General features: G+C 66.1%; 1 protein-coding gene across 1 annotated transcript; it reads left to right on the top strand.

The window, feature by feature from the left end:
* The first annotated feature begins 801 nt into the window (after window positions 1-801).
* On the top strand, window positions 802-22,181 carry NEK8 (NIMA related kinase 8). Its single transcript, XM_075904514.2, has 15 exons — window positions 802-960; window positions 3,437-3,642; window positions 5,028-5,260; window positions 6,958-7,089; window positions 7,267-7,475; window positions 8,717-8,796; window positions 9,226-9,407; window positions 9,638-9,788; window positions 13,314-13,390; window positions 14,457-14,574; window positions 14,985-15,135; window positions 15,349-15,512; window positions 15,682-15,840; window positions 15,974-16,132; window positions 18,848-22,181. The coding sequence occupies exons 1-15, from the start codon at window positions 914-916 to the stop codon at window positions 18,874-18,876; spliced, it is 2,097 nt and encodes a 698-aa protein (XP_075760629.1). The 5' UTR covers window positions 802-913; the 3' UTR covers window positions 18,877-22,181.
* The last annotated feature ends 285 nt before the right edge of the window (window positions 22,182-22,466 follow it).

Here is a 22,466-nt window from a genome sequence, read left to right as displayed (position 1 = left end):
GCTGGTGCGTGGAAAGGCAATCTCTTGATCTGTGAGGCTTGGTGCATAACCTCTGAGCACTGCCACGTGCCTTGGTGGAAGAGATGTGCTTTTGCGCAACAGCATCCATGGCAGCGTGGACGCTTTCTTGCACAAGAAACCCCTGTTGCCTGTCTACACTGCCTTCTGGTGGGAGAGCTCGTGTGCGAGAGGGCTCATTCCTCACGGGGGGAGGAACAGCTCTTGTGCAAGAAGCCCTGGTTTCCGACGCTGGACTGTGAATTTACTTGCCCAAGAACGCGTGTGCAGTGTACACGCTGTGCAAGTTTTTGCACAAGAACAGCTGTTCGTGTGCAAAAAGCCTGCAGTGTAGAGGTAGCCTTGGAGTTGCAAGCGCCTCTGCCAGGGAGATCTGCTCCTGAGCCCATCTCCCCCCAGCATGTGAGCCATGGGGCACCCCTCTGGGTGCTGCAAACCGTGGGGTACTGCCTGCGAGCACTGGGAGCCGTGGGGCACTGCCTGTGGGCATTAGGAGCCATGGGGCACTGTCTGTGGGTATTGTGAGCCGTGGGGCGCTGGGAGCTGTGGGGCACTGCCTGTGGGTATTGTGAGCCGTGGGGCGCTGGGAGCTGTGGGGCACTGCCTGTGGGTATTGTGAGCCGTGGGGCGCTGGGAGCTGTGGGGCGCTGGGAGGCAGGGGGCGCTGTCTGGGGGTATTGTGAGCTGGGGGGCGGGGCGCTGGGAGGCGGGGGGCGGGGCGCGGTGCGGGGCGCTCAGGGGTGTCTCTGATGCCGCCACCGAATGGCCCCGCCCCCCGCAGCGACCTCAGGGCCTCTCGAGCGCGGAACGCGCAGGATGGTCCCCCGCGGCCGCCGTACCTGGCCCGGAAGTGTCTCCATGGAGATGCGGGGCGCCGGGCCGCAGTGCGGGGGCGATGGAGAAATACGAGCGGATCCGGGTGGTGGGAAGAGGGGCCTTCGGGTGAGACCCCCCCGGGGCACAAAGCGCGGGAGTTGGCCTGGGGGGGGAGCAGTGAGGGGCAGGGATAGCGGGGGGGGCGGAGAGCAGTGAGGGGCAGGGATAGCCGGGGGGGGGGGGCGGAGAGCAGTGAGGGGCAGGGATAGCCGGGGGGGGGGGGGCGGAGAGCAGTGAGGGGCAGGGATAGCGGGGGGGGCGGAGAGCAGTGAGGGGCAGGGATAGCGGGGGGGGCGGAGAGCAGTGAGGGGCAGGGATAGCCGGGGGGGGAGCAGTGAGGGGCAGGGATAGCCGGGGGGGGGCGGAGAGCAGTGAGGGGCAGGGATAGCGGGGGGGGCGGAGAGCAGTGAGGGGCAGGGATAGCCGGGGGGGGGCGGAGAGCAGTGAGGGGCAGGGATAGCGGGGGGGGGCGGAGAGCAGTGAGGGGCAGGGATAGCGGGGGGGGGGGGGGCGGAGAGCAGTGAGGGGCAGGGATAGCCGGGGGGGGCGGAGAGCAGTGAGGGGCAGGGATAGCCGGGGGGGGGCGGAGAGCAGTGAGGGGCAGGGATAGCCGGGGGGGGGCGGAGAGCAGTGAGGGGCAGGGATAGCGGGGGGGGGCGGAGAGCAGTGAGGGGCAGGGATAGCCGGGGGGGGGCGGAGAGCAGTGAGGGGCAGGGATAGCCGGGGGGGCGGAGAGCAGTGAGGGGCAGGGATAGCCGGGGGGGGTGGAGAGCAGTGAGGGGCAGGGATAGCGGGGGGGGCGGAGAGCGGGGGGGGGGCGGAGAGCAGTGAGGGGCAGGGATAGCCGGGGGGGGGGGGGCGGCGAGCAGTGAGGGGCAGGGATAGCCGGGGGAGGGCGGAGAGCAGTGAGGGGCAGGGATAGCCGGGTTGGGGCGGAGAGCAGTGAGGGGCAGGGATAGCCGGGGGGGGGCGGAGAGCAGTGAGGGGCAGGGATAGCTGGGGGGGGCGGAGAGCAGTGAGGGGCAGGGATAGCCGGGGGGGGGCGGAGAGCAGTGAGGGGCAGGGATAGCGGGGGGGCGGAGAGCAGTGAGGGGCAGGGATAGCCGGGGGGGGCGGAGAGCAGTGAGGGGCAGGGATAGCCGGGGGGGGGAGCAGTGAGGGGCAGGGATAGCCGGGGGGGGGCGGAGAGCAGTGAGGGGCAGGGATAGCCGGGGGGGGAGCAGTGAGGGGCAGGGATAGCCGGGGGGGGGGAGCAGTGAGGGGCAGGGATAGCCGGGGGGGGGCGGAGAGCAGTGAGGGGCAGGGATAGCGGGGGGGGCGGAGAGCAGTGAGGGGCAGGGATAGCCGGGGGGGGCGGAGAGCAGTGAGGGGCAGGGATAGCGGGGGGGGCGGAGGGCGGGGGGGGGCGGAGAGCAGTGAGGGGCAGGGATAGCCGGGGGGGCGGCGAGCAGTGAGGGGCAGGGATAGCCGGGGGAGGGCGGAGAGCAGTGAGGGGCAGGGATAGCCGGGGGGGGCGGAGAGCAGTGAGGGGCAGGGATAGCTGGGGGGGGGGGCGGAGAGCAGTGAGGGGCAGGGATAGCCGGGGGGGCGGAGAGCAGTGAGGGCCAGGGATAGCGGGGGGGCGGCGAGCAGTGAGGGGCAGCGATAGCGGGGGGGGGGAGCAGTGCGGGGCAGGGATAGCCGGGGGGGGGCGGAGAGCAGTGAGGGGCAGGGATAGCCGGGGGGGGCGGAGAGCAGTGAGGGGCAGGGATAGCCGGGGGGGCGGAGAGCAGTGAGGGGCAGGGATAGCCGGGGGGGGCGGAGAGCAGTGAGGGGCAGGGATAGCCGGGGGGGGGCGGAGAGCAGTGAGGGGCAGGGATAGCCAGGGGGGCGGAGAGCAGTGAGGGGCAGGGATAGCCGGGGGGGGGCGGAGAGCAGTGAGGGGCAGGGATAGCCGGGGGGGGGCGGAGAGCAGTGAGGGGCAGGGATAGCCGGGGGGGCGGAGAGCAGTGAGGGGCAGGGATAGCGGGGGGGCGGCGAGCAGTGAGGGGTAGCGATAGCGGGGGGGGGGGGGAGCAGTGCGGGGCAGGGATAGCCGGGGTGGGGAGGAGTGGCAGAGAGCAGGGCATGGTCTGCCTGGCTGGTGTGACTCTCCGCCAGTTCCCAGGGCCAGGCCTCCGGAGCCAAGCACCTTTCCCAAAGGAAGTGGGGCTGTGGCGGGAGCAGGGCTGGCGTTTAGCCTCCCCAGAACACTCTGCATGGCTACCTCAGTGTCACTGCCTCCCGGGAGTGGGCATCACCCTTCTGCCCATCGGACTGCTGCGGGACGGGAAGCACGGCTGGGTGCGCTGTGCCAAGGTCCTGTGTTCTGAACACTGCACCTACTTCCTCTTGTAGGTTGTGGGGGGCGTGGAAGCGGGCACTAGGCTGCCTGAAATGGTGCCTGTCTTGCCCATGTCTCTTGAGATTTGCCTGTGTGCATTGGGCTCACATCTGCTGCTGGTTTCGGCTTCCCCCGCACATTGTCCCCTTTGCGGGCCCCTAACGCCCTGTGTTGTTGCAGCATAGTGCACCTGTGTCTGCGCAAGGCCGACCAGAAACTAGTGATCATTAAACAGATTCCTGTGGAGCAGATGACGAAGGATGAGAGGCTGGCAGCTCAGAATGAGTGCCAGGTGCTGAAGCTGCTGAATCACCCCAACATCATTGAGTATTACGAGAACTTCCTGGAAGACAAGGCTCTTATGATTGCCATGGAGTATGCACCAGGTGGGACACCGGGCTTGGGCTAGGCATAGAGCTAAGCCTTCTTGGACTCATAGTATTTGCCCTCTGGCCAAGAAGCTGTAGCTGGATCTGGGGGAATGAGCCTCCTTAGGCTAATTTTCAAGGCATCCATAAAAGCTGAATGTTCGTGAGGTGGGGATGTAGAAATGTGGTTAAAAGGGAACTGGACAACCGCTAACAACCCTAGCAGGTACACGCGCTGCGGGCTCTGCAGTGTAAAGATTAAATAAGCTGTATCCTGCCAAGCCTGCAGCGAAGCTACCTCCCGGGTCGCCGGGCCTGTGGTGTGGTGGCGGCTGGGCCCGCCATTGACGGGCTGCTCCTGTGGGCCCCATGGGACTGGAATAGCCTTCTGCCTGGGACAGGCAGGGAGTTGCTCCAGCCCTACCGGTTACCCGGAACCATTAAGGGTGAGATTAACCAGTTAACCTTTTACATCCCTACTGTGAGGGTGAGGAGAATCTACCTGTGTCCCTGGTACATGACATGGGCCTGACTTCCTTGGCAAGACTGTTTCCCTCAGAAGAGATGCTCACTCCTGTCCATTGTTACCTCCTATTGCCTTATCTTGAAACATACCCCATGGAGGTGCTGTGGTGGGAGTGGCTCCAGAGTAACTGCTGTTCAAAGGGCTCTGGCCGAACTGGACATCCTTTGGTTTGAAAAGGATGAAATACATGTGTGTTATTAGCATTGCCAGCCCAGACCCCAGCGGAAAGGGTTCTAAAACTCTGCCTCACTGCTGATCTGTATGCTCCCTGGCTTCTGCTCCTCGCTTGGTTTCCTCAGTTCCCCTTCTGAGTGTTCTCAGTTTCCCTGTGGGGCTGCAGCGCTGGGGGTGGCAGTTCAAACAAACACACCATTTGCCTTGTCACTTAAAGTAAAGAGAAGCCACATTTACCTTGGGGTTTGTAAACCCGCTTTGCACGAACCCTGGATTCTGGGCTTGCACTGAGTGATAGGGCCTCTCTTAACCGCATGAATACTTTCGCAGGGGAATTTCCCTATGCAGAACAGGCTTATCTTGTTCTCCATTGACATTTGCTTCCTCACCCTGCTCTGATATGTATGGTTTTAGCATTTCTTTTCTGACTGAGCCCTGCAGGCAGCGCTGCCATTGATAGTGTGTTAAGGTTAACCCCTCCACTGCTGGTCCTGCATCCCATCTGCTGTGCTGCTATTGTTCTCTCTGTAGTCAGAGAATTTGTGGTATGTCCCATGGTGCATTGTGCTGCTTTGGGCAGACCTGGCTCGCTCAGCAGTGATTGTGGAGTTGAGATACTGTGGCTGGAGGCCATTACTTTTAGTTGAGAGCACGCCAGCGTAGATAAACTTCCTTTGCTGATGGCCCTTCTGCGTCCATCCAGGTGGCACCTTGGCAGAGTTTATTCATAAACGTTGCAACTCCCTGTTGGACGAAGACACCATCCTGCACTTTTTTGTGCAGATCCTGCTGGCCCTTCATCACGTTCACACCAAACAGATCCTGCACCGAGACTTAAAGACTCAGAACATTCTGTTGGACAAACACCGCATGATTGTCAAGATCGGAGACTTTGGCATCTCCAAAATCTTGAGCAGCAAGAGCAAAGCCTACACGGTGTGTATCCACTGAGCGTGCCCAAGCTCCCGGGGAATTTCTTCCCCTCAAAGCTACTGTTTCTGTGCCTCTGTATCATGAGAATTCGCCTGGGATCAGGTTGCAGCAGTGACTGGGTTAACAAGTCAGTATCACTGCTCCTCTTTCCTCTCTGTTCACTCAGGCATGCTGGCTGATGGGAAAGGAGCAGTGAAGACACAGCAACTCAGGGTTTAACACGGGTTGGTGGCTGGCGTTCCGTCCCAGATGCCCTTTTGTTTTCTGTTAACCTGAGCTAAAAGCTGCTGTGGTGTGTGTCTTCGCTGCTCCTGTCACGCAAGGGAAGAACAGACCTTTGTGTGCCGTGTAGAGACACCCTTAATCTCCCTGATATCCTAGCTTGCGGCAGCCATGAAAATGAGTCGGTGTCAGTCCCTGTGTCTCTCTCATTCCCAGTGTCTCCATGCCTTCCAGTAGTGCATTCAAACCACTGCCGTGCGTGCTTGGTTTTCCTCTCCCTCCTTCCCTAGGGGAGCATTATATGGGCCGGAGATTGGTTCATTTTCGTAGGGCTCTGTAGCTGTGTGTGGGGTTTTCATTGAACAGTATCCCTGCTGGGGTGTGTGTGTGTGCGTGTGTGCTGGAGAAGCTGGCTGGAGGGGAGAGGTGATGGGGGATCTTGGGGGATCTTCAGTTCCCGGGGAAGTTTGTTCCACAGTCTGGTACTGGCTTTGAGGAGGCTCTTTCTCCTGCACAGACCAGTTTTCCCTTGGGGTAGAAGTCCCACTGTGCCAGAGGTGGAGCTGTGGACAGTCTCATCTTGGAGCTCCAAGCACTGAGCACCTTGAAGATTACCCTGCATCCTCGTACTTGACTCTTAGTCTCAGGAAGGCAGCCGAGAGGGCAGTGGACAGGGCTGCTGTGCTCCTGCTGGCCTGAGGTGCTGAGGAGACTCGCTGTGGCATCCTGTACTAGCAGGAGTTTCCTGAGGCCTGTTGGCTTTGGGCCCATTGCATTGCTGTAGTCAGGTGGGATGTGCTAAAGTCTTGGAGAACCAAGGCAGGTCACTGTCCCCCAGCCCTTGATGGAGTCTCCTAGCCAACCAGAGATGGTGGTTGAGAGGTCAGCCCCTGTGCGCCTCTCCTGGGACAGGGCCGGTATGACCCGCGCTTTGGGACCGACTTCCTAAATCCTGTTGGTTGGCTGGATTCCCTTTCCTCTGCCTGGTACCCCAGTATCTCTCCCCCTCTAACCTGACCGGCTTGGCTTTGCCCAGGGCTCTGAGCCCTCAGAAGCCCCATTGGAGCTAAGTGCTGCATGGGAGAGAGCCATGCTCTAGCAGTGCTGGAAGCGGTAAATCCTCTAGCAGCTTTATCACTGGTAATCAGCAGCAGGGAGACCAGGGCTCCTTCAGCTCCCCATAACCCCTGGAAAAGCAGCGAGGATCCTGTGGCACCTTCAAGACTAACGATTTATTTGGGCATCAGCTTGGGGAGTAAACCCACTTCCTCAGCTGCTTTGGAGTCCCGAAACCTGGTGCCCCAATGAAAGTCAGGCTGTAAGGTGCCCAGGCTCCTGGTGGGTTTGGCAGGTACGGACTAACACCGCTACCACCCCTCTGACACGAGCGCTGGCTCCATTGTGATGCAGTGAGACTGTGCCTGCCTGTACCCCCATGGTTCTGGAGTGCCATTGTGCAGCTATACCTGTTCCCTTAGGTTGTGGGGACGCCGTGCTACATCTCCCCAGAGCTGTGTGAAGGGAAACCCTACAACCAGAAGAGTGACATCTGGGCACTGGGCTGCGTGCTCTACGAACTTGCCAGTCTCAAGAGAGCCTTTGAAGCTGCAGTAAGGCTGGGCCCCGGGTTTTCTGAAAGCGGGGCGGGAATGCCAGACACACGCCCGCCTTGGGCTGTCTCCTGCGTGCCCACGCAGCCCCCTCTCAAGCCGTGCCCTGGCCTGATGCACTGCCCGTCCAGCAGCCAGGCTTCTGCTGACCACGTGTCTGTTCCTTCTGTGCTCCAGAACCTGCCCGCCTTGGTGCTGAAGATCATGAGCGGGACGTTTGCTCCCATCTCGGACCGATACAGCCCAGACCTGCGCCAGCTTATCCTGAGCATGCTCAACCTGGACCCTTCCAAACGGCCTCAGCTGAATGAGATCATGGCCCAGGCCATCTGCATTCGGCCGCTTCTCAACCTTTATACTGACGTGGGCAGCGTCAAAATGAGAAAGCAAGTGCTGCTGCTGCAATCCCGGCTCTGGGGCCTAGTAGTGGGGGGTGATGGAGATGGGGGGCTGCAGCACGGGGGCTCGGAATGGTGGGTGGCTGAGGGGCTGTCGCCGGGCAGACAGGCTGATCGCCGGGCACAGGGGATGGTGGGTGGCCGAGGGGCTGTTGCCGGGCAGACAGGCTGATCGCCGGGCACAGGGGATGGTGGGTGGCCGAGGGGCTGTTGCCGGGCAGACAGGCTGATCGCCGGGCACAGGGGATGGTGGGTGGCCGAGGGGCTGTTGCCAGGCAGACAGGCTGATCGCCGGGCACAGGGGCTGGTGGGTGGCCGAGGGGCTGTCGCCGGGCAGACAGGCTGATCGCCGGGCACAGGGGATGGTGGGTGGCCGAGGGGCTGTCGCCGGGCAGACAGGCTGATCGCCGGGCACAGGGGATGGTGGGTGGCCGAGGGGCTGTCGCCGGGCAGACAGGCTGATCGCCGGGCACAGGGGATGGTGGGTGGCCGAGGGGCTGTCGCCGGGCAGACAGGCTGATCGCCGGGCACAGGGGATGGTGGGTGGCCGAGGGGCTGTCGCCGGGCAGACAGGCTGATCGCCGGGCACAGGGGATGGTGGGTGGCCGAGGGGCTGTTGCCAGGCAGACAGGCTGATCGCCGGGCACAGGGGATGGTGGGTGGCCGAGGGGCTGTCGCCAGGCAGACAGGCTGATCGCCGGGCACAGGGGATGGTGGGTCGCCGAGGGGCTGTCGCCGGGCAGACAGGCTGATCGCCGGGCACAGGGGATGGTGGGTCGCCGAGGGGCTGTCGCCGGGCAGACAGGCTGATCGCCGGGCACAGGGGATGGTGGGTCGCCGAGGGGCTGTCGCCGGGCAGACAGGCTGATCGCCGGGCACAGGGGATGGTGGGTCGCCGAGGGGCTGTCGCCGGGCAGACAGGCTGATCGCCGGGCACAGGGGATGGTGGGTCGCCGAGGGGCTGTCGCCGGGCAGACAGGCTGATCGCCGGGCACAGGGGATGGTGGGTGGCCGAGGGACTGTCGCCGGGCACAGGACGCTCAAGCGGACACAAATTGCTTGGTGCGGTCACTGGGCCAGCCAGCCCAAAGTGACCTGTGTCTCCTGCTCCCCCCCGCCTGCTGCCTTTGGCTCTGCCCCACTGAGAGCCCATCCCTGTCCTGCGAGAGGGGTGCGGGCTGGCCGGGCTGCCAGCTCTCAGTAAGGTGCGGTGCTTTTTGCTTTGACAGGCCTGAGAAGCCCTTAGCGGCGGTGCCAGCCGTGAGCCATAGCAGAGCGGGCGGAAGGGTGGCCAGCGCCAGACCCAGGGGTAAGGCCGGGCACGGCACGTTCAGCAGAACTGCACGGCGGAGGAGGAGCCTTTGTACCGACTGCCAGGGGTGCCCTGTACCACTCGGGCCCTTTGCTCCCGGACCCCCTGCCCCGGAGCAGCCATGCTCCAGCCCCGGGCAGCTTCCAGATCTGCCCTCCCCAAGCTCTCCTGCCCTCGTCGTCCGGAGCCTTAGTGCCGCTGTACTCCAGCCCCGCTGGGCAGTCTGGGAACTGAGGGTCCCTGCCTGAGGAAGCAGAGCTGGGAGCAGCCTACGCTGCAGCCCCTGGGGGCCGCAGGCCTGTTCTGCCAGCTGGGTTAGCCCCTCTGTTGTCCTCCACTGCGGTGGGCGTCTGCATGGCAAGGCTGGCGTCATGTTCCTGCCCAGGAGAGCAGCCAGCTGGGCACTGGTATTTCATTTGCCCCTAGGGGTTCCAGTGGGCTCAGCCAGGACTGGAATCCCGCCTCCCCTCTCCTCCATCTACACCTGGGGCAGCGGGATCACCGCCCCTTTCCGCCTGCCCATGCTCAACACAGAAGTGGTGCAGGTGTCTGCCGGGAGAACCCAGAAGGCCGGCGTCACGAAATCCGGGAGGCTCATCATGTGGGAGGTGAGCAACGGCGAGCAGGCGGCGCCCAGTGGGCAAAGGGGCGTGGGCCGGGGGTCCCCAGGGAGCACAGCCTTCTCCCAGAGCTGCACTCGCCCCTCCAGGGGCAGGCAAACCCGGGCCGGTCCTGGTGAGGGAGGGGGTGGGCTGGGCTTACTGCCCCAGACTTGTTCTCTTCACCCCAGCTCCGCCGCCGGCAAGCGCGTTTCCACACCCTCCTTCTTCCCTGCCAGGCTTCCCCGCTGGGCGCTGCCGGCGGCTCCTCCCTCCCGGGGGCCACTGCGCAGCTCCGGCCCCAGTTCGTGTCGCGCTTCCTGGAAGGCCAGTCTGGAGTGACCATCAAACGCGTGTCCTGCGGGGACCTCTTCACAGCCTGCCTGACAGGTCTGGACGGGCTGGGCTGCTCCCGCCGTGCGGGGGGTTCCCAGGGCAGCCGGGGGCTGGTGCGGAACGGGCAGGCCCACTGGGGCGCGTGTGCCTGGTACTGCAGTGAGTGCGTCATGGGGAGCCCCGGCAGGGCCAGGTGTCCCGGCCATAGGACGGTTTGGGGCGGCCACCCCAGGCCCTGCACTTTTGGGGCCTATGGACAGGTGGGACCTGGGGATTACAGGGCCCTGGTGCAGGGCGGCAGCAGGGGTGCCCCCACTTCCCCTCGCACTTCCCATGGGCAGCCTGCCCCGCCCCACCCTGTCCCCCTCCCACTGCTGTGCTCCACTTCGCCATGGCAGCGGAAGGCAGAAAGCCCGGGCCCAGGGAGGCAAGGTGCAGCAGGCTGGGGGGGGTGTGTGTGTGTGTGTGTGTGTGTGCGCGCGCGCACAAGGGAGCAGAGCAGGCTGTGGTGTGTGTGCGCACAAGGGAGCAGAGCAGGCTGGGGTGTGTGTGCGCACAAGGGAGCAGAGCAGGCTGGGGTGTGTGTGCGCACAAGGGAGCAGAGCAGGCTGGGGTGTGTGTGCGCACAAGGGAGCAGAGCAGGCTGGGGTGTGTGTGCGCACAAGGGAGCAGAGCAGGCTGGGGTGTGTGTGCGCACAAGGGAGCAGAGCAGGCTGGGGTGTGTGTGCGCACAAGGGAGCAGAGCAGGCTGGGGTGTGTGTGCGCACAAGGGAGCAGAGCAGGCTGGGGTGTGTGTGCGCACAAGGGAGCAGAGCAGGCTGGGGTGTGTGTGCGCACAAGGGAGCAGAGCAGGCCGGGGGCTGTGTGTGCGCACAAGGGAGCAGAGCAGGCTGGGGTGTGTGTGCGCACAAGGGAGCAGAGCAGGCCGGGGGGTGTGTGTGTGTGCACAAGGGAGCAGAGCAGGCTGGGGTGTGTGTGCGCACAAGGGAGCAGAGCAGGCTGGGGTGTGTGTGCGCACAAGGGAGCAGAGCAGGCTGGGGTGTGTGTGCGCACAAGGGAGCAGAGCAGGCCGGGGGGTGTGTGTGTGTGCACAAGGGAGCAGAGCAGGCCGGGGGGTGTGTGCGCGCACAAGGGAGCAGAGCAGGCCGGGGGGTGTGTGTGTGTGCACAAGGGAGCAGAGCAGGCCGGGGGGGTGTGTGTGCGCACAAGGGAGCAGAGCAGGCCGGGGGGTGTGTGTGTGTGCACAAGGGAGCAGAGCAGGCTGGGGTGTGTGTGCGCACAAGGGAGCAGAGCAGGCTGGGGTGTGTGTGCGCACAAGGGAGCAGAGCAGGCTGGGGTGTGTGTGCGCACAAGGGAGCAGAGCAGGCTGGGGTGTGTGTGCGCACAAGGGAGCAGAGCAGGCCGGGGGGTGTGTGTGTGTGCACAAGGGAGCAGAGCAGGCCGGGGGGTGTGTGCGCGCACAAGGGAGCAGAGCAGGCCGGGGGGTGTGTGTGTGTGCACAAGGGAGCAGAGCAGGCCGGGGGGGTGTGTGTGCGCACAAGGGAGCAGAGCAGGCCGGGGGGTGTGTGTGTGTGCACAAGGGAGCAGAGCAGGCTGGGGTGTGTGTGCGCACAAGGGAGCAGAGCAGGCCGGGGGGTGTGTGTGTGTGCACAAGGGAGCAGAGCAGGCCGGGGGGTGTGTGTGTGTGCACAAGGGAGCAGAGCAGGCCGGGGGGTGTGTGCGCGCACAAGGGAGCAGAGCAGGCCGGGGGGTGTGTGTGTGTGCACAAGGGAGCAGAGCAGGCCGGGGGGTGTGTGTGTGTGCACAAGGGAGCAGAGCAGGCCGGGGGTGTGTGTGTGCGCACAAGGGAGCAGAGCAGGCCGGGGGGGGGGGGGTGTGCGCACAAGGGAGCAGAGCAGGCCGGGGGGTGTGTGTGCGCACAAGGGAGCAGGGCAGGCCGGGGGGGGGTGTGTGTGCGCACAAGGGAGCAGAGCAGGCCGGGGGGGGGGGGTGTGTGCGCACAAGGGAGCAGAGCAGGCCGGGGGGTGTGTGTGCGCACAAGGGAGCAGGGCAGGCCGGGGGGGGGGGTGTGTGCGCACAAGGGAGCAGAGCAGGCTGGGGGGGGGGGTGTGTGCGCACAAGGGAGCAGAGCAGGCCGGGGGGTGTGTGTGCGCACAAGGGAGCAGGGCAGGCCGGGGGGGGGGGGTGTGCGCACAAGGGAGCAGGGCAGGCCGGGGGGGGGTGTGCGCACAAGGGAGCAGGGCAGGCTGCCAGGCTGCTCTAGCTCCTGCCGTTGGGGGGGAGGGGTTGACCTCTGCTGCTGCCTCAGGACCCCATAATCCCCCTGGCTGCATCCCCCAGGGAGGGGACAAGAGGACAGGGCAGGGCCAGGGCAAGTGCGGTGGGGTGGGGCCTGCAGCGTGATCTGGGGATTGCCCGGGGGGGTTGCTCCAGGCCCCAAGCCCCTCGAGATGGCCCTGTCCGCAGCCCCTGGGAGCTGGTGTCCGAAGCTGAGGCAGCCCCTCCAGGTCAGAGCTGCCCGTCTGGGGGCCCTGGGGATGGGCCGTGCGCTGTCTGGGGGCCCCGGGGATGGGCCGTGCGCTGTCTGGGGGCCCTGGGGATGGGCCGTGCGCTGTCTGGGGGCCCCGGGGATGGGCCGTGCGCTGTCTGGGGGCCCCGGGGACGGGCCGTGCGCTGTCTGGGGGCCCCGGGGACGGGCCGTGCGCTGTCTGGGGGCCCCGGGGACGGGCCGTGCGCTGTCTGGGGGCCCCGGGGACGGGCCGTGCGCTGTCTGGGGGCCCCGGGGACGGGCCGTGCGCTGTCTGGGGGCCCCGGGGATGGGCCGCGCGCTGTCTGGGGGCCCTGGGGATGGGCCGCGCGCTGTCTGGGGGCCCTGGGGATGGGCCGCGCGCTGTCTGGGGGCCCTGGGGATGGGCCGCGCGCTGTCTGGGGGCCCTGGGGATGGGCCGCGCGCTGTCTGGGGGCCCCGGGGATGGGCCGTGCGCTGTCTGGGGGCCCCGGGGATGGGCCGTGCGCTGTCTGGGGGCCCCGGGGACGGGCCGTGCGCTGTCTGGGGGCCCCGGGGACGGGCCGTGCGCTGTCTGGGGGCCCCGGGGACGGGCCGTGCGCTGTCTGGGGGCCCCGGGGACGGGCCGTGCGCTGTCTGGGGGCCCCGGGGATGGGCCGTGCGCTGTCTGGGGGCCCCGGGGATGGGCCGTGCGCTGTCTGGGGGCCCCGGGCAGCCGGGCGTGGGTGCCGTTGGCGGGGGTCGGGAACAAGTGGCAAACGTCAGGCGTGTGTGTTTGTCCTGACTCTGAGCAGGCCAGGAAACGGGGGCGCTGGCGCTGTGGGTTTAACGCCTCTCCCGAGCGCTGAGTGGGGAGCTGGGACACTTAGCTCCTGTCCCATCAGCCCCTGCTGTGTTCCTTCCTGTTCGGGACTCGGCCCAGCACTGCTATGGCGGAGCCTGGACCTGCCTGCGCCCCCCTCGCAGCTAGCAGAGGTGCGGGGCTGCCAGCCAGCGGCTGTGCTCTGTGTCCTAGCTAGTCCCTAGGCTGGGGGACACAGTGGCTGGAATGTGGCTTTATTCTGCTTTTCCAGACAGGGGGATAGTCATGACTTTTGGCAGCGGCAGTAACGGCTGTTTGGGGCACGGAAGCGTCACCGACGTGACACAGGTCTGTGGTGTAGGGACCATCCCGCTTCTCCTTCGCCCTGCAGCCGGCCTGCTCCGCGCCCCCAAACGGCGCCAGCGGTCTCTGGACTGGCCCCCTCCCCAGCTCGGTCCCGCTGCCCCTGAAAGACCCATCCGGCTTCTCGCTGCCCCTGCGCACAAAGATCCCTTTGAGTGTGGGGCTGCAGCACCAAGGGAAGTCGCAAGCTGCCTTGTGGTTGCTTTTGGCTGGGGCCCAGCCTCTGCCGCTGCCTCCAATCACGCACCTGGCTGCTGAGTCTCAGCCCTGCAGCTGTTGCGGTTCACTGGGAAACTTGTTTTTCAAAAGAGCCAGTGTTCAAAGGAGGCCACATGTCCCTGCTTGGCACAAGCGCAGGAGCAGGAAAGCGCTCTCCCCTCCCCCTCCCCCTCCCCCTTCCAGCCCACCCTGGCTGGCGGGTGGCCACAGGGTGTGAAATCCAACCAGGGCCGAGGTCTCCGCCTGCGCTCAGTCGCCCGGCTTCCCTGGGGTTCCCTCTGGCTGCTGCTGGAGACACCTCCCGTTTGTCACGGCTGGCTGCAGCCATATTGAGCCAAGTGGAAGCAAATGGTGTTCCCACTGGGGGGGCCGGTGGGATGGAGGTGTCAGATCTGCCTCCGCAGGGAGCAAAGGAAGTGAGGAGATAAAAGGGACTCTTCATCCCTCGGCCTCGGGAGATTTGGCTCCTCTCCAGGCCGTGCCTGCCTGTGGGCCTTCCAGGTGAGATGCTGTGGCCAAGCTTTGTCTGATTTGCCCTGCTGCCTTTGGCATGGCATTTCTCCTCCCCACAACTGATGTGCGAGCTGGTTGCCTGGCACCCGTCCTCTGGGTACCCGGGAGCGGCAGCATGTTCATTGGTGCTGTGTGCAGGCCCCAAAGCGCTGCTAAGAGCCCATGGGACACGAGGCGCTGCAGAAATGTCAATATTGTGCGTAGAGTGGAAAACCCGTGAGCCCTGGAGCCCTGCCTGGATAGCCGGCGGCGCCCGCAGGTAGGCAGCCCCGCTGTGGGGAGGGCCCTCGCGGGCTACTGCTGTCCTTCTCTCCGCCAGCCCAAGATCGTGGAGGCGCTGCTGGGCTACGAGATCGTGCAGCTGGCCTGTGGCGCGTCCCACGTGCTGGCCGTTTCCAACGACCGCGAAGTGTTTGCCTGGGGCAGAGGGGACAATGGTAAGGGGGGCTAGCTGCTGGGGCTGCTATTCCCCCCACCGAGCTCCCCGGCCGGTGACGGCTGGGTGAGATTCCCAGCAAGCGGCTTCCCTTCCTGCCATGGTGAGTGTGGGGGGGTGAGCCCCCGTAGCCCCCTGGGTTGGATGGCTCCGAGGAAGGGTTCAGTGGGGCAGGGGGAGGAGTGGAGCGGGGCAGAGCAGGGGGTGAAGAGGCAGGGCGGGTACCGGGCCTAGGGCAGAGGGTGTTGCTCTGAGCCCTCATCCCCGTTGGGACAGCCTGATGGGCTGCAGCAGCTGGCTGTTCCCACAGGCAGGGTGTCTGCACACGGTGCCCTCTGGCTGTGTCCTACAGTCCCGCTCTGCTGTCGCCTGTTGGGCTTGCCCTTTGACACGTGAGTTTCTTTGGCCCAGGTCGGCTGGGGCTGGGAAGTCTGGAGTCCTACAGCTCTCCCCAGCAGGTAGCTCTTCCGCCGGAGCAGGAGGCTCACAGAGTCCTGTGCGGGATTGACGCCTCCATGGTCCTGACGGTGCAGAACCGGATTCTCGCTTGTGGGAGCAACAGGTAAGAAGCGGCTGTTTCCCCGCCAGAGCCGCCACCCAGAGCCCGTCCCATCTCCAGTCGCACACGAGCTCCGTGGGTGTCTCCGGCCCTCCCAGAGAGCCCTGGCCTAGAGCAGGACCCTGCCCGGCGCCCCTGGGTGTGTTTCTCAGCCTCCCGGGGCAGCAGGCAGTTCCCCTGCAGAAGGGCTGAGCCCCGGGCCTCGCCCCCCTGCAGGTTTAACAAGCTGGGCCTGGATAAGATTGCGGAGGAGGAGGAGCCGTCTGCGGTGGATCAGGTGGAAGAGGCTCACGCATTCATGGGCGTCCAGTCTGGGCCCTTAGCTCAGGAGCCGGTGGTGTGTGCGGATATCGGAACGGCCCATTCGGCTGCAGTCACGGGTGAGGAGGCGGCCCTTGGATCCAGCAGGGATGGAAGCCTGCCGGGGGGGGTGGGGGGCCCGAGGCCAGGAGTCCGTTGGGGCCGTGAGGGGCAGCGCGCGGGGCTGCTCAGCACGCCGGTGGCTCTCGCCGCTTTCTGCCCAGGCTCACGTCTGTCTTCCCCTGACAGCGTCTGGCCGGTGTTACACCTTTGGCAGCAACCAGCACGGGCAGCTGGGCACCAGCTCCTGCCGGGCCAGCCGGGTGCCCTACCTGGTGGTGGGCCTGCAAGCAGTAAGGGTCACCATGGTGGCTTGTGGCGATGCCTTCACGGTGGCTGTTGGAGCAGGTGAGATTGGAGCCTGGGGGCTCTGCGGTGGGCTGGGGGCAGTGAGGCCTTGCTCTGGGTGGGGGGCTGCTGTGTAACGAGACGGGGGGGCCGCCCCGCTCCCGCTGCTCTGAGCCGCGTGTCTCCTTTGCAGAGGGGGAAGTGTGCACCTGGGGGAAAGGTGCCCGCGGGCGCCTGGGAAGGAAGGATGAGGAGACCCGGGTTCCCAGGCCTGTGCAGCTGGAGGAGACTCAGCCCTACATGGTGACCTCTGTAGCCTGCTGCCATGGGAACACCTTGCTGGCAGTGAAACGTGAGTCTGGGGCTCGTGCCGTGGGGCAAAGGGGCCAGCTGCATGGGGCCTGGCGATTCACAAGGGCCCGGGACCCCCAGCTGGCTGGAGCCCCTGGCCTGTTCCCCTGCTGACAGCGCTGAGCTGCATGCTCCAGGAAGTGCTACCACGCCCCTTCTGCCTGAGGCCACGCCCCTTCTGCCTGAGGCCACGCCCCTTGCAAAGAAAGGAGCTGGCCTTTTCCACCTTGCCCAAGGACCTGCCAAGCCTGTCGGCTCTGCTGGCCACAACTGCTCCTTCTCTGAGCCCAGGGGACCTGAGCTAAAGCCCTGCCAGAGATAGAGGGGTCGGTGCCCGGCAGCGCTGGGGGCAGAGTGTGCCCAGCCAGCGCTCCCGAAGCCCCTCGGAGTGCAACGTTGGGAGCAGAGTGTGCCCAGCCAGCGCTCCTGAAGCCCCTCGGATCGCAACGTTGGGAGCAGAGTGTGCCCAGCCAGCGCTCCCAAAGCCCCTCGGATCGCAGCGCTGGGGGCAGAGTGTGCCCAGCCAGCGCTCCCGAAGCCCCTCGGAGTGCAACGTTGGGGGCAGTGTGTGCCCAGCCAGCGCTCCCGAAGCCCCTCGGATCGCAGCGCTGGGGGCAGAGTGTGCCCAGCCAGCGCTCCCGAAGCCCCTCGGAGTGCAACGTTGGGGGCAGAGTGTGCCCAGCCAGCGCTCCCGAAGCCCCTCGGATCGCAGCGCTGGGGGCAGAGTGTGCCCAGCCAGCGCTCCCGAAGCCCCTCGGATCGCAGCGCTGGGGGCAGAGTGTGCCCAGCCAGCGCTCCCGAAGCCCCTCGGAGTGCAACGTTGGGGGCAGTGTGTGCCCAGCCAGCGCTCCCGAAGCCCCTCGGATCGCAGCGCTGGGGGCAGAGTGTGCCCAGCCAGCGCTCCCGAAGCCCCTCGGAGTGCAACGTTGGGGGCAGAGTGTGCCCAGCCAGCGCTCCCGAACCCCCTCGGATCGCAACGTTGGGGGCAGAGTGTGCCCAGCCAGCGCTCCCGAAGCCCCTCGGATCGCAGCGCTGGGGGCAGCAGGGCCCTCCCTCAGCGCATCCAGTCCGGAACTCCCTGCGGAGCAAGCCACGTGCCTGGTCCTAGCTCCGGGGCCACGAGAGGGGCTTTGCTGTTGCCATGGCGAGCTTGGGGTGCCACGCCCCAGGACGCTCTATGCTCGTCCTCGGGCCACGTGCTCGTAGCCAGGGCGCCCGCGCCTTGGCAGAGTGGATATGCTGCTCTGCAGTGGGCCCCTCAGCCTGCCAGGTGGGCTGCCCCAGCGTCTGCGCTGTGGGTCGGAGACTGAGCCCTGACCCAGAGCTGGGCAGCACCCTCGGGGGTCACTGCTCATGCATCAGCTGGTGGAAGGGGAGCACCGAGGCCCCTGAGCACTGCAAAGCCCAGCACCCTGGGGGGTGCACTCTGCAGCTCCCCCAGTGCCAGGAGGCCCCCGCCCCTGCCCCTTGCCAGCTGGCTGGGTTCTGGGATCCAGGGCGACATGAGAACAGGCCAGGCACAAGCTCCCTCTGTCCCGGTGTGCTCCGCCCCTAGGCACTGGCCACAACCTCATGCATGGAGCAGCCCCTTGGGTTCCCAGTGCCCTTCTGCTGGGCTGGGGGCGCTAGCCTGCAGGTGGCCGTGGCCGTAGAGCCAAAGCCGGCGGCTTTCCCAGTGACCGAAGCTGCCTAAGCCGGAGCTGAGAGCTGAGGCATTTTGCTCCTGGATCGTCTCTGCAGTTGGATAAGAATAGCAGCGGCTTGTGGTGTCTCTTCCCTCGGTCATTGCGTGGTTCAGGCAAACCACACTCGGACCTGCCCTTCCTGGGCGGCTCTGCAGCCTGGGCTCCAGCCTCGCCCCTCCCTGGCCCGGCTAGCTGCCCAATTGCCCCAGCAGACAGGCGGCGCTTCCCGGGCCCACAGCTTTTAGTTCCCTCCTGCATCGCGGGGCACCTTGACTGAGCTACAGGAAACGTTCTTGTATCTGCGCTGCTCCATCCTAGGCCTTGCCGCCCTCCCCAGCATCTGAGCGCCTCCCAGGGTGGTGGGCGGACCCTGCCCCGGGGGCCGGGCAGCCAGGGGAAAGGGGGGGCTTGCTCCCAGCCGTGGGCTTGGAAATCTTTGGGATCTTCTGCTCGCGGACTGCCCCGGTCTCCTGCTGGGGAGTACGGAAGGCCCCTCGCTGCAGAGCGACTGTGCCAAGGCTGCCACGGCCCTGGCAGCCCCGCTGGTCCTCCGCTCCCCACTGAACGCGATTCCTTTCCAGCATTTGGGATTTGCTCCCTCGCTGCTCCCACCCGGCACTGGGTCCCTGCGGCCCACTTTGCCAGGCGCGCTGCACGGCAGCCAGAGCTTGGCCCTGCCAGCCTCCGGGCCGAAGAGCGCTCACCGGAAGGGCCAGCCTGTGGAACAGCACAGGCCCCATAGACAGTGTCTCCCCTTCAGGGCTAAGTGTGGGGCGGGGGACCGGCCTCAAGGAGTCACCGTTCCCCCTAACGACCCTTAGAATCTACAGGAGGACAAAGGGCCCCTCTGTTAGCCCTTTAGCACCAGTGACAGGGCTGTGCCTGTTGGGAGGCCGGTCCCACGCCCTCTGCTCTGCGTGCTAATGAGGCCCCTCAGTGGCTTCCTGGGGCTGCCAAAGGTCGGGCTGCTGAGCCCCAAAGTCTGCCAGCCCGCTCGGCCGCACTGATCCCCGCTTTGTCCTCTCTTTCAGCTGCAGGGGAAGAGTCGGGCCCCCAGTGAGGAGCGAACTGCACGGCCGCCATCCGGACGTAGCAGCTTTCCTCTGCGCTCCTGCCCTGCACGGCTCCCCTCTCCTGCCTGCCTCCGTGCTCCTCGGGCTGGGCCAACGCCAAGGGCTGCGTCGGCATGTCCAGGTGCCTGAGAGCCCCTGGCCTGTAAGGCGAGGCGTGCCCAGCACTCTGCCCTCCTCAGTACAGAGATGGCAAGCCACTGCCTCCCCAGCCACTCCGCCAGGGCGAAGGGGGACCGTGACCTGTCTTGCATTCGACAGGCCCCTCAAGCAACTTCCTGGTGCCCGTGCGTCTGCCTGTGGGGAGGACCTGCTGTGGCCAGCACCCAGGGCTCCGGTCCCTTTCCGGGCCCCGTGCAAAGGGGCGCAGGTTACACAGCCTGGTGTTGGAGGGAGCTGTCAGTGTTTGCACTGGAGCGTCTGTTCCAGCCCCAGGCTCCCTGGCGGGTGACTAAGTGCAAAACTCTATTTTTGTCCACAGACTGGTTTGCCTGGTTCCTGGCTGAGTTCATTGCGTTTTGGGCTGCCCACGTTCTGGGCCCCTTTGCCAGCTGCCACAACCAGCCAGAACAGCGACCTTGGCCCTGGGCCGCTCTTCCCAAAGGCCTTTAACTCTCCCGTTACAGCTTGCCCTGAGTCTTCAGCCTAGCTCCGCACGCCCCAGCTAAGGGCTGTTCTCAGGCAGCCCGGGCCCAGGTCACTGCCCCTGAGAGTCCCGGTAACTGGAGCTCTAGTCCAGCCCAGAGCAGGAGGAAAGGAGGCTCCCTGGGGCTCTTCCGGCCGGGTCTCGGTAACCAGAAGGACCCTTCCCTGTGTGCCTGACACCCGACACTGGGCCATTTGCTGAGGCTGTCTCTGATCTGCCACGCAGCCGGCCCCTGCACATCTGCCGAGACTCTCCTGCCAGTCAGCTGTGCGCGCTGGCTGCCGGGCGCGCTGGCTCAGCTGCGTGATTGTGGAGTTTGGTTTCCTTTGAAGCCAAACTTGGCAGTGGCTGACAGGCTCCAGCTGCAGGGTGAAGGGCGACTTCCTGGATGGCTGCTCCCGGCCCCGTTGGGTGCAGGGGCGCTGGAGAGGCTGAGGAGCTGCACAGTGGCCTGGCCAGGGAGCGCCCCGTGCCCCCTGCAGGCGGGAGAATTGGTGCTCTGTTGCCACCAGGAAGTCCTGGCTGTTGTTCAAAGGGGCCTTTGCCTCAGGCCACCCGCTCTGCTGGCCGGAGGCCGCCTGCACGGAGGGGCTGGAGAGCAGATCCTGTACCTGCTCATGGGCGCTCCCTGGCCCTCAGGGCGGTGGGGCCTGCTGGGGCGATGGGTTCCCCACCTGCACCGAGGGGAAAATGGGGCTGGCTGAGCCTGGCTCTTTTCTGGGGTGGGCTGGGCTCCCTCTCCCTGCGGAGCAGGCGCCGTGCTTGGCAGAGTGTTCTGTGCCCCCAGGCATGTTGCCACGGGGACTGCAGCTTGAGGGGCAGAGACCCCCTGCAGCCTTCCTGGGCCTCCAGCCCGTTGTGTGGAGCCCAGGGCGAGGGCTGCCAGAGGACTGTGTGCGAGCGGCCCTGCCCGGCAGCCCCCCATCCCGGCCAGGCTGCTCCCTGCTCAGTGCAGGGCAACCAGGGCTTTCCTGGAGGCAGCTGCTGTTCCTGCCTCGGGAGGGCCACGGGACATGGTGGCCGGGCAGGGCAGCTACCGGCTGAACCAGATCTGCCCCCGCCAGAGCTGAAGTCTCTGCCCTTCGCTTTCCAGCCCGGGACCCTCTCGCGCAGTAAAGTGCCGCTGAGTCGGGTAGAGCGCCCCTCCCGGCACGGTGCCTCTGCCTGGGACTTGCCACGTGCTCTTGGAGCCGCCGTGGGGGCCGGGCCCTGGCTGTCTGCCTGAGCACTGGTCTCTGGCCCAAGGAGCCGCTTCGTTAACTGCGCTTTCCGGGGTGACGAACCAGGGCCCGAGCCCCGTCTCTCCCCAGTGTGCAGGGCTGGCCTGGCCAAGCCGCTGCCCCCAGCCCTCCCGCCCAGGCAGGGCTGGCTTTGCTGCCCTCCACCCCGCGTTCCGGGCAGTTGGTCCCTTTGCGCTCCCACCCGGGCGGCCGGCCAGAGGAACCGCAGATGCCCAGGTGCTAAAAACGTCAGCACAGGGCTTTAAGGAGGGGCAGTCACCCCTGCCTGGGCCCTCTGAGTCCTGGCCCGCCTTGGGGGTGCTGCGGCGGCTGCTGCTCCTGGCCCGGAGCGCCGGGGTTGCGGGGGGCGGAGTTGGCGAGGTCATTGGAATCACTCACTGGCTGGGAGAAGGCACAGAGAGGCCCCAGAGCAACAGGAGCTCTGGGAACTGCAGGCTGAGGCAGGCTCCCCGCCCTGGGCCCGACAGCCCCTCCCATTCCAGTCTGGCTTTGTTTCCTGCACACGCCCCAGTGAAAGCTGCTGCTCCTGGCAGTACCTGGCCTGGGTCAGACCTGGTCCCTTGTCCCGCGGCCCCAGGCACAAGCTAGGCCTCCAAAGCCACAGGCCCAGACGTGCGCTTGCGGCTGCCCTGTGCTGTGCGCACCCGCCTCCCCGCCACTGGCTTCTCGAGCCAGAGCCCTGCAGGACCCGGGGCTGGGCAGGTTAGAACGCACGTCACCGGCTAACGTTGGGTACAGGGCGGCATGCCGCCAGCAGCCTGCTGCCTCTGACACGGGCAGCCACGGGGGGCAGGCAGCTCCCCGGGAGCCGCGTGTAGCCGTTTGGGAAGCGGTGGGTACCCCGACAGCGTGGCGTGCAGCCCGGTGGCGAAGGGGCAGCTCAGAAGCTCCCTGGCAGGACGGACAAAAGGCGTGTTCCGGAGAGGCTGCTGGCAAGGGCGAGTGCCCCATCCCCCTCCTGTTCTTGGGGGCACGGGGAGGTGCCCAACGCCCTGCACGGTGTGGCTGCTGCAGCTCCCCTGCGGGAAAGGGCGGCGCCAGCTGGGCGGGGGGTGAGCAAGGGACTCGGAAAATCCCTCGAGTGGCGGGATCCCAGATTTGTTCCCTGCCCCGCTGGGAGCGGCATGGCGGCAGCAGAGGGCTCACTAGGACAGCGGGTGCCTGGAGGGAAGCCCTGGATCACCTGTGCTGGGGGGGTTCTGGTTACACAGCAGGTGCCCCCAGGCATTTGGGCTGCAGGAGCCGCAGACACCTGGAGCTGGGCTGGGCTGATCTTTCCTGTCTGGGCCCGTGGCAGGGACAGGGACCCCTCTCCAGCAGCCTGTGGCTCTGCGGGCTGGGTGGGCGGCTCTCGTGGCAGGCTGAGTCCTTGTAAACCTGGCGGTGCAATAAAGAAAGAATGGACGTAGCCGGCTCGTGTCGTTCAGCAGAGTCCCTCAGGCCTCGCAGCCCTTCGTGAATGGACCCGCATGTCCCTCTGAGCCAGCAGCGCCCGTTAGCGCCCGTCCACGCTGGCCTCCCCCACGCGGAGAGCTGGGGCCAAAGCCACGCTCCAGCCGGCCAACTGAGCGATGGGACCCAGTCACGCCGTGGTGCTGACAGGACCCTCCCTCTCTTCCCAAACGGGGTGGAAGGGGCCATGGCTCCCCGGACACAGGAGCCATCTCTGCAGCAGGGGGCTTACGTGGCTGCT

This window comes from Pelodiscus sinensis, chromosome 21 (assembly GCF_052426305.1).
Source record: "Pelodiscus sinensis isolate ZL-2025 chromosome 21, ASM5242630v1, whole genome shotgun sequence".
Classification (NCBI taxonomy): Eukaryota; Metazoa; Chordata; order Testudines; family Trionychidae; genus Pelodiscus; species Pelodiscus sinensis.
This window is presented reverse-complemented; position numbering and strand designations above follow the sequence as displayed.